Raw genomic sequence first — 12945 nt, forward strand, 5'->3', positions numbered from 1 at the left:
GCTGTGCTGGCCACACCCTGCCTGCCCACCCCACACGATGCTGCAACCCGCCACAGAGCCCCTACAGATCCCCGAAAGGGAGGCAGACTCCAGAGGAATCCGCCCACACCCCAGCCTCCTGTACACTTGACCGTGGCACTGGACTGTAAACCCAAGTGTGTGCAGACACCAGGCACGCCTTGCCCCAGGACCTGCACACTGGCACATGTGCACCCCCAGAGGGCCAGGGGGACCCAGCACCTGCGAGCTCCCCTCCCTGTACCTTGGAGGAGTGAGATCTTGGCAGATGTAACAAAAACCAGGGTCCTGAACACCCAGGGCTGGGGAGAAAGGGGTGGCCTAGATGCAGTCCCTCCATCCCCGGGATCCGCTGTTGGCTCTTAAACCCTTCTTTGCAAATCCTTCCCGGAGTTCCAGCTTCCCACTTCTCCCATGTCATCCTCCAGGAAGAGCTGAAGGGCAGAGGAGTGGACCACTTGGGGGCCACTATGGTCCAGGTGCGGGGGTGGGAGTCGGGGGCAGGCAGGGGCTCAGAAACCATTGTGGCCATCCTGGGCCAAAGGGTGAGCAGAGCCAGGGGCTCCAGTGCACCTCTCCTGTAGAGGCTTAGTGAGGGTAACGAGGGCTCAGGGGCATTCCTGCTTGGTCTCATTGGTAAGGGTGGCAGTGACTCATCTGGCGGCCCCCTTTCACCTCCACCCAGAGACCCCTCCCTCACTGTGCCTCTGCCTTCCCCAGTCCCCAGAGTGAGACTGGGCCAGGATGGGGACCACCCCAAAAAGTGAATAAAAAATCTCCCAGCACCATAGGGGGCTGAGGTGGCTGAACAAGAGTGGGGCTGAGCAAACAACACAGGCCCTGGTCCTTGAGATTCAGTGGGGCAGCAGGGGGACAGCAGGGCCGTGGACAGGTTTGCGCCTCTGATCCCTGCCAAGGCTGGAGAGAAGGGCCTCAAATTAGAACAACAGGCGCAGCCAGCCTGTGTACAGTCCTTGTGTTGTGTCTGCCCTGATGACACCCCACACTACCCAGAGAACCCAGGCTGCATCTGCACAGGCCCTTGTGAGATGGGCACTACTCTCACCCCCGCCGGAGAGAGGTCAGAGACTCACGTTCGAGCCCAGCAGGACCTGCCACTGACTAGGAATTGCAGCAGAGGGTGCTCAGGGCTGTGATGTGGGAGCATGGTAAAGCAATCAAGGAAGATTGCCTGGAGGAAGCAGTGGTCTAGGTAGGGCTGGATGAACAGCAGGGATTTACCAGAGGAAGGAGTCCAGAGCCCCAAGGCTTGAACCCATGGGGCATGTGGCTGGGGTAGTCTGGCAGCCAAAAGCAGCTGTGAGATGCTGGAGCCCATCTGAGTCTGGGCTGAAGAGGCCAGGGACCAAGCCTCAGAGCCACATGTGCTGTGGCCACTGAAGGGTGTCGGAAGAGGTGGGAAGGGACTCGTGCTGTAGAGGTTGGGAGTCGAGGGGAGGAGACACACAGCCTGCCCCAGCATGGCAGTGTGGACAGGTGGTGGACGGGGAGGGAGAGGACGGATCCGGGAGGAGCAGGGTGTAAATTGGGGCAAGTCCACAGCTCAGCCCTGCCAAGACCCTCCCGGGCTCCCCAGGTCTCTGAGTAAAGTCCAGCCTCGCATCCTCTTCTGGGAGGGCCCAGTGCCCCATGGCCTGTGTCTAGTCTGTCCCTCAGCACACACTGTTCCCTTTTCCAGGAATGCCTCCCACCTACACATGCACATGTACACACATGTGCAGGCACATGCACACATGCACAAAATGCACCCGTACGTGTGCACACATATGTGCACACACACAGGTAACACCCTCCTTGTGGTAAGCTTGCATCCTCCACGCCTGGGAGGGATCCTGCCCTAGATGAGCCTCAGTGGTCACCTTCGCAGCATCACTGTGCATTGACTGAGGTCACAGCATCATGACTCCACTGGGCCCACACCCAGGGCAGCTCATGGCCACCCGCTGACACCCAGACTGTGTGCTGGCTGCCTACCTGATGCTCCCACAAGGCCCCTCCAGAACCTGCCTGGCCCGCAGCTCATACCCTCAATTCAAATCCTGTCCACCCAACCTCGAAGACATCCCCGGATTCTGGCCATGATCCCCTGCTCCCACCCAAGCCCTCCCTGTGTTCTGAGATGACTGTAGTTCTCCCTGGGGTTCCCATCCCCATCCTTCCAACAGATATTTGCAGAGCACCTGAGGCAGTGGGGAGACACACCAGGATGTGCCTGCAGCATTCCCTGCCCTCCTGGGACTGAGCCGACTTTCAGGTGGGGAGGCCGATATGGGCCATCAAGTTATAGCCGTGGCCATCAGGGAGGGAACCTGTGGGAGCTGGAGCCATTTGGAATGGAGCAGCTGGGGTCCCCTCATCATCTCTTCCCAGTGCAGCTGCTGCAGGAGCCAGATCACGCCACCACCACCAGGATGTTTCTCTCCGAGGAAGCCCCCAAGTCAGAGCTCTGCAGGGCCCTGCAGAGCAACCCATCACCCCACATGGTGACCTTTGTGGTCTGGGGAGGGGAGACTTCAGGTAGGACCTGGTCATGCTGTCCCGGGTGTAGGAGTTCAAACACGGACGGCCAGTGGGGTGGGCAGGGGCTCAGTGCCGGCTGCAGAACGCATGGGACAAGCTTCCCCAGGCCAGTTGCTCAGGGAGGGTGGAGCCCGGGGTCAGTCAAGGGACTGAGGCTGCTGGGGATTACCCTCAGCTGACACATTAACTTGCTGAGACCAGGCGGGAGGTCGCATGGTCACTCATTACCGAGGGCCAAGGCCAAGGGGCTGGGTGGTGTCGGGTCACTTATGTAACCTATTAGCATATATAGGCCCCCCGGCCTGGGGGCTCTTGCCCACTCGTGCCCTGGTTCCTCTCAGAATGAAGGTGGCTGTGGTGAGTACTCTGGGCAACCCATCCTTCAGGTGGCGGGCAGCACCCTGTCCCCACCCAGCTGCCTACCGCCAGTCCCATTCCATCCAGCCAGTCAAAGGACTCCGGCCCGCCTTTGTTGGTCTAGCTGGGGCAAGGGTCAGCGGCACCCAACCCCAGGGTCCCTAGGACCCAGCCTTCTCCACAGGCAGCTGTGATTTCCTGAGCTGCAGGCGCCTGGCCTGGGGGCTGGGGCTCAGCATCTCCCCAGACTAGTGCATCCTTCCAAGCAGGAGATAAGGACACTGAGGAGAGATAAGGACGTGGGGGTGGGGGAGAGAGGATTCAGCCCGGAGGGCCTTAGTGGGTGGTGGCTGTGAGCAGTGCTCCGCCAAATCCTGGGGCCTCAGGCTGCTTATCAGGGCTCCCTGGGGATGCCCTCGTTTCCTCATGGGCTTGGTATGAGGGTGAACTGGGTTAACTCCCTCCCTAGGGCCCAGACCCTTCCCTGGTCTACAGACCTGATGTGGACCCAGAGCCAGTCCAGGACAAGAGCAGCTTCCGAAACTATACTGTGAGCCACCCCAGGCGGCCACCCCCACACCCCCCCTCAGGCAGATCACCCTGAACAACTCCAGGGGGTGCCACTGGGAAGCCCCTCCCCTCCATTCATTGGGTCCTGGGGGCACTCCCACTCACACATTGCGGGGCCCAGATTGGGAGACAGTGGGGCCCTAGGTGTGAGGGTTCTGGGAGCCAAGCAGCCGGGCTGACCCATGGCTTTGCAGTCTGGCCCCCTCCTGGACCGTGTCTTTGCCACCTACAAGCTCATGCACACGCATCAGACGGTGGACTTTGTCAGGGCGAAGGTATGCTAGTAGAGTACCCCTACTCTCTGAATGGGGTCGGCTGGGCAGCGGTCCCGCGGGTGGGCCTTGCCTACAGCCCAGCTGACACCCCTCTCCGGCCCAGCATGCCCAGTTTGGGAAATTCACGTATAAGAAGATGACCATCCTAGAGGCAGTGAACATGCTAGACCAGCTGGTAGATGAGTCAGACCCGGATGTGGACTTCCCCAACTCCTTCCATGCCTTCCAGACCGCAGAGGGCATCCGGAGGGCCCACCCCGACAAGGGTATACCCCGCTACCACCAGGGCAGGGGATGGGGAGCCAAGCCTCAACTGCCCTCTGAGCCCTACCCTGTCTGTCTCCTCCCAGACTGGTTTCACCTGGTTGGGCTGCTTCATGACCTGGGGAAGGTGCTGGCCCTGGCAGGGGAGCCCCAGGTGAGGGCTGGGACCTGGATGGGGGGCCTGGCTGGGCTTGGGACAGCCAGGCCTGTGCCCACCATGCTGCCTGTCCCCAGTGGGCAGTCGTTGGTGACACCTTCCCCGTCGGCTGCCATCCCCAGTCCTCTGTGGTTTTCTGCGACTCCACTTTCCAGGACAACCCTGACCTCCAGGACCCTCAATACAGGTGCCCCCCCACCTCTACCCCTCCCTCCCCAGGGACTCCTGTGCCCCTGGCTCCTGACCCTAGTCTCTCACTGCAGCACAGAGCTCGGTATGTACCAGCCCCACTGCGGTCTGGAGAATGTCCTCATGTCCTGGGGCCACGACGGTGAGGATGGCAGGAGGGGGAGAGGTTAGGGGCACCGCTCCTCAGCTCCTCAGGCTGGGGCCTGGCAATTGACACCCTCTTTCCCTCAGAGTACATGTACCAGATGATGAAGTTCAACAAAGTCTCCCTCCCCCCGGAGGTAGGGGCCATCCGAGCCGGAGCCCAACCCAGCCCAGCCCAGCCCAGCCCAGCCCAGCTCAGTCTAGCTCAGTCCAGCTCAACCCAGCTCAGCCCAACTCAGTCCAGCCCAACTCAGCCAAGCCCAGCCCAGCCCAGCTCAGTCCAGCCCAGCTCAGTCCAGCCCAACTCAGCCAAGCCCAGTCCAGCTCAGTCCAGCCCAGTCCAGCTCAGTCCAGCCTAGCCCAGCCCAGCCCAGCTCAGCCCAGCTCAGTCCAGGCCAGCTGAATCCAGCCCAACTCAGCCCAGCCCAGTCCAACTTAGTCCAGCCCGGCCCAGTCCAGTCCAGCCCAGTTTAGCCCAACTCAGTCCAGCACAGTCCAGCCTAGCCCGGCCCGTCTCAGTCTAGCCCAGCCCAGCCCAGCCCAGCCCAGCCCTACCCAGTTCCATCCCCACCCGGTCTGGCCCAGCCCCACTGAGTCCCACTGCTGCCCCCACCACCTTGAGCAGACAGCATGCTGGGTGTACCCCTGCAGGCCTTCTACATGATCCGGTTCCACTCCTTTTACCCATGGCACACGGGTGGTGACTACCAGCAGCTGTGCAGTGAGAAGGACCTGGCCATGCTGCCCTGGGTGCAGGAGTTCAAGTATGACCATGTGGGGGAGGGGGACTGGAAAGGGTCCCTTGGGGTGGGGGTGCGAGTGAGGGGGCAGACAGGGGAGGGTAGAGAAGGGAGGCGGGCCCTGGGCCCTCCGACCTCACTGCTCCTCTCCCACAGCAAGTTTGACCTGTACACCAAGTGCCCAGACCTGCCTGATGTGGACAAGCTGCGGCCCTACTACCAGGGGCTCATTGACAAGTACTGCCCTGGAGTCCTGAACTGGTGACTTGCCAGCCTGTGGGGGTGACTGGCCCAGTCCAGCCCCAGCACTGTCAGGACCTTAACTGGGCTTTCCAGAGGGACCTTCATACCCTCCTGCGGTCGGCACCCCAGGCACAGCCACTGTGGCCAGCAGCAATAAAGACCTTGAAGTATCCTTGGGGGTCTCTGTCCCCTCCTTCTGTTGGGCTGTGTGTGGCAGCAGGGGTGGCTCCAGGCAGAGGGGACAAGAGGTGAATTCTGCACCCCTCTATTCAGTGAATCAGCCCAGGATCTGAGTCGGGGTTACCAACTCCTCCCAGTCGCCTCCCACTCTCAAAAGAGTCACCCAGTCTTGGGTGCTCTGTCTCCTTTCAAAAACTTGATAACCAAAGACCTCATCTATAGAAGACACTATACCCCAGATCTCAGATCAACTGCTATACCAGGATTGTACCCCCGCTGGAGCCCACCAGCGCCCCCCCCGTGCCCCCAGGCTCAGCCCCCACAGAGCTGCCCCCATCTAGCTAACTGCCAGTCACCCCTTACTCTGTGAGGCTGTGAGGTGCGCCTCCCTGAATGTGGTCCAAGTCTGCCAGCTCCAGGCTTCCTTCATCCCTTTCTTCCTCTGCAGCTTGTTTTTGAAGAAAATGGGTCCTGGGCCTCAGAGGACCCCCTTTAGTTGGGATTTTGTTCATTGCACAGGGTTAATCTTGACAGCTCCCAATAGCTTCAGGAGTCCCACGGTGTGAATTAAGTTTCCTCTGCATTTCCTGCTAAATACACAGTGTATGTTGTTGTTGTTGTTAGGTGTCATCGAGTGGATGCCAATTCATAGCTTCCCTGTGTAAAACAGAAACACTGCCCATCCTCACAATACTTGCTGTGCTTGAGCCCATCATAGCATCCACCGTGTCAATCCATCTCTTGAGGGTCTTCCCTTTTTGCGCTCACCTTCCGCTTCACCAAGCATGACATCCTTCTCCAGGGACTGGTTCCTTCTGACAACATGGCCAAAGTGGGTGAGACAAAGTCTCGCTTCCAAGGAACATTCTGGCTGCACTTCTTCCAGGACACATTTGTTTGTTCTTTTGGCGGTCCATGGTATTTTCAGGATTCTTCACCAACACCACAATCCAAAGGCATCGATTATTCTCTGCCTTTCTTATTCACTGTTCAGCTTTCACATGCATATGAAGCAATTGAAAATACCATGGCTTGAGTCAGGCAGATCTTAATATTCAAAGTGACATCTTTGCTCTTCAACACTTTAAAGAGGTGTTTCACAGCAAATTTGCCCAGTGCAATACAACATCTGATTTCTTGAGTGCTGCTTTCATGGGTGTTGATAATCTGAGAAGCTGGACTACAGAAGAACACAGCATCAGGATTTGAGGAAGACTCATTAACAACCTGCGATATGCAGACGACACAACTTTTCTTGCTGAAAGTGAGGATGACATGAAGCACTTACTGATGAAGATCAAAGACTACAGCCTTCGTGTGTGGCAGCAGGGGTGGATTACACTGAACATAAAGAAAACAAAAATCCTCCCACTGGACCAATAAGCAGCATCAAGATAAATAGAGAAAAGATTGAAATTGTCAAAGATTTGATTTTATTTGGATCCACAATCAACCCATGCACATAGACGCTAAATGAGACCAGATCTTGTTTTGGAGGGAGGTGTGCTCCTGGGAGAGGCATGTACTGCCTGTCTCTCCTCGGCATTAGCAGGCACAGGTGCTCACCAGGGCTGCTGAATGGTGGAGGTGCTCCAGCTCCCTCGCTCCCACATCCCTCGCTCCCGCATCCCTCGCTCCCGCATCCCTCGCTCCCGCATCCCTCGCTCCCGCATCCCTCGCTCGCTCGCTCGCAGGAGCTCTTCCAGAAGAGACGTCTCTGGGGGATTGCCCAGGGCAGGCAGGACACATGCTGAGTCCTCCTTGTCAGTGATCAGTTCTCTAGCATTGGCCTCCTGGCAAAGGGATCAGTCTGTTTGTTGTATCACGAACGTACAGGCTTCAGCTTACTCAGGGGGCTTTCATCCACGGAGCTATTTTCCTTGCTGGGCTCAGATTGTCCCATCCTTGGCTGCAGGAGGGGTGGATCTGGGGTCCAGCCTTGGTGAGTTTCCTGGGCTGTATGACAGATGACCGCATGCTGGGTGGCTGACACAACAGTTAAGACTCAGGGTTCAGGAGGCCAGAGTAGGAAATGGAGTGTCAGCAGGGGCTGCTCTCTTCGAAGGCTCTCGGGAAGGACCTGCTCCTGCCTCTTCAGTCCTCCAGAGGCCCAGGTGCTCTGGGGTTTGCTGTAGCACCACTCCATCTCCGGCCTGTCCTCACATGGCCTTCTCCCCCGGTCTGTGCCTTCTCCTCTCCTGTCTCATGAAAGGAAAGTTGTTCTTGGATGATCCAGGATCACCTCATCTAAAAGTCTTTGTCTTAAATACATCTCACCAAGCCAAACCAAACCCACAGCGGTAGAGTCCATTCCGACCCACAGCGCCCCTAGAGGACAGAGCGGAACTGCCCTAGAGGATTTCCAAGGTATGGTGGGAGCTCTGGTAGCATAGTGGCTAAAGCACTTGACTGCTAACCAGAAGGCTGGCGGTTCAAACCCACCAGCCACTCCTCGGAAGGAAGGTTGGGCAATCTACTTCCGTAGTGATACCGCCTCAGAAACCCAGGGAGGGGTCGCTCTGAGTCACATCTGACTCGATGACAAACACAACAACAGTCTTTATGGACAACTGCTGGTGGGTTTGAACCACCAGCTGAGCGTCTAGCTGCTGCACCACCTTCTGTAAGGCTCTTTAAATGAATCACATCCACAACTGCCAGGGGGGTCTCTTGGGAACTATTTTTGGGCCTACTGCAGGGACCAGGCCGACCCAGGATTCCAAGCCTGGAGCCCTCACTGCTTTTCGTGGAAGGTGGTATTCTAAGCCCACATGCAGAACGGGGCACTCACTCCGCTGAAAGTCCACCCACCTCTCCACCCTGCTCTTGGCCATTGGATGTTAGTGTGGCCGCCACCAACCCACCCCCAGCCCAACTGCACCCCAACCGTCCAGACTCCCCTACTCGGCTCTCCCTGCAAACCCTCAGCTTCATCTGTGCCCACTCCTACCTCCTATCACGTGTGGGGGAAGGAGAGGGGCCTTTGTTCAAGTTGCCCCCCACTCGACCCCTCCTGGGGAATTCTCATTTGCCCTTCAGCTCCCTCTACCATCCCTCAGCTGTGAGGGCCCCTGGAGTCATTCTGTAGGGGGGGGTGCAGGGGTGCTGGGGAGGTGGGCTCAGAGCCCGGGCTTACCCAGGGGCTGGGGGTGAGCTTGCGGCAGGGAGGGATGCAGCAGGTCAGTAGGGCAGCTGGCTGTCAGAGGGGAGCTGGCCTGGAGGGGAAGGGAAGAGTCAGACCAAGGTCTGGGGCAGCTCCCTGAGCACCTCCAAGCCCCTCCTGGGCCCAGAGCAGGAACAAGCTGCCTTCCTCTGCCCCTTCCCTGGCCTCTCTGAACTCCTTTCAAACCCTCAGTGGGGAATGCCAAAAGGGCTTGGGGGAGGGCAGGGACTCAACCAGGCCACCCTGCTCTGGCACCCAAACATCCAGGCCCCTTCACCTCAGGGTGCACCAGCCTCCTCCCTGCCTCCCCTGGGGAGCCACCAGCCCCTGTAACTCAGGGTGCATCAGGACCGCTCCCCACAGCCTGGGGATCCACAGGCCCCACAGGCCCCTGCCCCTTCCTCCCTGGGGACCCACTGGCCCTGGGGGCAGAGCTGCCCTTGCTCAGCTGTCCTCTGTCAGCACTGCTGGCATCCAGCTCTGGGCAGCGGCATACCTGAGCCATCACCCAGGCCACCAGCCCTACCCAGGACCTTAGTACCCTGCCCCAGCCCCCCAGACCTACCTTGTTACTCCTAAGTCAGCATGGGCAGGACTCCAAACCCCTCTTCAAGCCCCTCGGGTATAGCCCCCAACCTGTTATATTTGTCTTCCTGCCACTGAGCCTGGCACCCCGGCATAGCCTGATCCTGGGCCCTTCAGAAGGTGACAACAGGTCTCTGAGCTTTAACCCTATAGGCCAGTGCACAGGAGGGCCAAGGCCCAGAAGGGAGATTCCCATGGATAAGACCCCCTGGTCTAGGAGCAAGACCCCCAGTCCAGGAACAAGACTTTAGCAGTGAGAACCGAGGGAGTTAGATTCCCAGGAGTGGACCTCCCAGGAGCAAGACTCCTGGCCCAGGAGCAAGACATCAGGAGTGAGACCTCTAGCCTACAAGCAACCCCCAGTTGAGGAATGAGACCTCCAGAAGCCAGACCTCAGGCCAAGAATGAGACCTCAGCAGTGAGATCCTCAAGAGACACTCCCAGGAGCAAGACCCCAGTTCCAGAAGGACAGGAGGTCCTGGCAGCAGTACTTGCAGTCACAGGATGAGACCCGCTGCAGCCACAGCCCCTTGGAGCCACAGCCTTGCAGCCCCTAGGCTGTTGTGAAGAGCTGTAAGCAGCAAGACCAGCGACGCGCTTTAATGAAGCCATCGCTGTTGCTGTATCTGCAATGAGCGCAGGACGTCATTCCTGGAGGGTGGGTTCACGTGCACTCAAAGCTGCAGGCAAGAGGGGTCCCTGGGCTCGGACCCACCTGGCTTGAGCCCCTCCCCTGCCCCATGGGGCTGCCACTGTCTCTGCTCCGGCTGGGGAGCAGACAGGTACCTCTCCTGTCCCGGGCACAGAGCACAGAAGACAAACACACCGACAAGCAGGGCTGTGGGGTTCCCTGACCAAGCAGGGAGATGGGGAAGGTGCTCTGCAGGGCTCTCCTCACCCTAGCAGTCTGTTCTGGACCCCTGACCCCACCTCTGCTCCCTACTTATCCCACCCCAGGTAGCTTGAAGTCCTCAGAGGGAGCTGGAAGAATTTATGGAGAATATATTTGTACTGGTTTCCTAGGGCTGCAGTGAGAAAGAACCATGCACTGCTGGTTAGTCTCTCACAGCTCTGGAGGCCAGAGGCCAAGGCCAAGTGCCTGCAGGGCTGTGCTCCCTCCAAGGACTGTCCTCTAGCCCTGAGATCTGGGGCTGCATACGGGGAAATGCTGCTGGTACTGGAAAGCCAGCAGCCCACGGCTCCGTGAGCAACACTGCTAATTATGGCTTTGCTGCTCTGGAAAGAAGGGCCTGTTGGAGGCCAGGGCGTGGGGACAACATGGCACATACCAGAGGAAAGGACTGCTTCAGATGCACAAAGTGAGCCAGGGAGATAGCAGGACAAGTTCACTCTTCTGCGTTTAAGACTCCAGAGCTTCCCCCAGATGTCTGTGATGTGGATTCCTACGTTGCTGGGTACCCCCGGAGCCTGTTCAGGGACCTGCAGGGTCAAAGCCATTTTCATAAACATACTAAGATGCGATTTGCCCTCTGCACTGTGCAGACATTTGTACCGATGATGTAGAAGCCACACCAGAAAACCCCAAAGCAGCCGACCATGCCATTTCTGACTCATGACGCCCCACGTGTCTCAGAGAAGGAATGAGCCACACAGGACTTTGTAGGCTGTGACATTTCAGACACACATCACCAGGCCTCTTCCAAGGTGCCTCTGATTGAGGAACCACCAACCTTTCAGTCAGTGGTCCAGCACTTAACTATTTATGCCATCCAGGGACTCCTGGTACAAAGGCAGTACTGGGTCAAAGGCTGGTGCTCTCACAAGAACCTGGACAGTGTCACCAACTGTACAGCATCACCATGATCCTTACAGGCACACATGTGCAGCTGTGACCCCTTACACGAATCAGTCACCAACTGTACAGCATCTCCACATCCGTCACGGGCACACACATTCAGCTGTGACCCCTCGCACGAATCAGAGTCACCAACTGTACAGCATCACCATGTTCCTCATGGGCACACACGTGCAGCTGTGACATCCTCACAAGAACCTGGACCATGTCACCAACTCTATAGCATCGCCATGTTCCTCACAGGCACACATGCAGCTGTGACACGCTCACACGAATCAGGACCGTGTCACCAACTGTACAGCATCAACATGTTCCTCACAGGTACACACGTGCAGCTGTGACACCCTCACACAAATCAGGACCATGTCATCAACTGTATGGCTTCAGTACATTTTTGTTGTTGTTGTTGTAGTTGTTGTTGCCCCTCTGGTGTCCTGTGGTTGATTGCTCCAAGGGATGCATCTCCATGGAGAATATGGATGCATCACTCTGGGTTGAATTGTCTGCATGTACATCTTGTTTACTATTGGGCTGAAAGCTAGCCCCTGGGAGTGAGTTTTATTCCAGGCCCCAAATGTATCCCAGGGCCATAGTAATGGGGGTCTCACCAGACTCCATCTGACCAGTACTTCTGGTCATTATTGTGTTTTTGGATTTTGTTCCATGTTTTCCCTCCCACTCTATACAGGATCTCCAGTTTTGATCCTTTCCTGAGTGATTGGCATTGGTAGCTGGGCACCATCTAGTTCTTCTGGTCTCGAGGTCCATCATGTCCTAGGGCTGATTGCTTCCAAATGCCGTTGGTTTTTTGCACTCTTCTTTGCTTCCAATGATAGGAGACCATTAGCTGCATCTTAGATGGTCACTTGAAAGCTTTTAAGACCCCAGTCACTACTCACCAATGTAGGATGAGGAACAAGATTTTTATGTATTTTGTTGTGTCAGTGGAATCTGGTGTCCCTCCAGTACTATGGTCCTGAGTTGGTATATTTGTTGCATATCTCTCAGTTCAGTATATTTAAAAAAAAATTTTTTTTGTGTGGTGTTTCCTCCACTCTTCACTACATTCTTCAGCAGCACACATATGCAGTTCAGAGGTACAGAAAGCATGATGAAGCTGATTACTGACATGACTGAATGTCCATTGGTTCCATGTCTCTCTGATATTCTGTGTGATAATATGGGAAGTACACACCAAGCACTGCTGCTGAATATGAGACACAGCAGTTGTCTGGATGAAAAGGATTTGTGGGATTGTTTGAGTTGCCAGCTGAACTAGCCACTTTCATCATGGCACACCATTTTTACTGGAAAGAACAGCTGACAAAAGGACTGTTGCTATTTAGTCTTGGGAATGTGACAGGCATTTTCTTAAAAGTGAACAAAGTGAGCTTGACACTTCAGGGTAAACAATGAGAATATGTGTTGTCCATGCTAAACTGGGCTTTTAGCAAACATTAGGATTTTGGAAAACTTGAATTCACCATCACCACTGTGAGTCTGACAGTTTCCTGACACTTAGGAGTTTTCTGATGAGACTGGTGGTGATGTTCAACAAATGTGATTTTTTTGTTGTTGTTGTTCTGAGGCTGGAGGTTTATTGAGCACAATGGTGACATTTGGTTGCTCCCTAAGAAACTAGTGTCTGCAACTCTAAGCTTTTAACACTACTACTTTCAATTAAGAACTTTTTTTTTTTTTTT

At 56.4% G+C, this 12945-nt stretch overlaps 1 protein-coding gene across 1 annotated transcript; it reads left to right on the forward strand.

Moving 5' to 3' along the window:
* Nucleotides 1-2901: 2901 nt before the first annotated feature.
* On the forward strand, nucleotides 2902-5520 carry MIOX (myo-inositol oxygenase). The gene is made up of 10 exons (XM_007954752.2): nucleotides 2902-2916; nucleotides 3386-3466; nucleotides 3681-3761; nucleotides 3865-4027; nucleotides 4112-4179; nucleotides 4260-4369; nucleotides 4446-4513; nucleotides 4603-4652; nucleotides 5167-5279; nucleotides 5412-5520. Exons 1-10 carry the CDS (start codon nucleotides 2902-2904, stop codon nucleotides 5518-5520), a joined length of 858 nt encoding a protein of 285 aa, XP_007952943.1.
* Nucleotides 5521-12945: the final 7425 nt, after the last annotated feature.

Source organism: Orycteropus afer, unplaced genomic scaffold, assembly GCF_000298275.1.
Source record: "Orycteropus afer afer isolate SDZICR_OR568_19922 unplaced genomic scaffold, OryAfe1.0 scaffold00471, whole genome shotgun sequence".
Taxonomy (NCBI): Eukaryota; Metazoa; Chordata; class Mammalia; order Tubulidentata; family Orycteropodidae; genus Orycteropus; species Orycteropus afer.

What these genes read in the sequence shown, in the direction of transcription:
- MIOX (XM_007954752.2), top strand. An exon ending in GAGGGCCCACCCCGACAAGG is followed by an intron (nt 4,028 to 4,111) that starts GTATACCCCGCT and finishes GTCTCCTCCCAG; the next exon opens with ACTGGTTTCACCTGGTTGGG. An exon ending in AAGTCTCCCTCCCCCCGGAG is followed by an intron (nt 4,653 to 5,166) that starts GTAGGGGCCATC and finishes GTACCCCTGCAG; the next exon opens with GCCTTCTACATGATCCGGTT.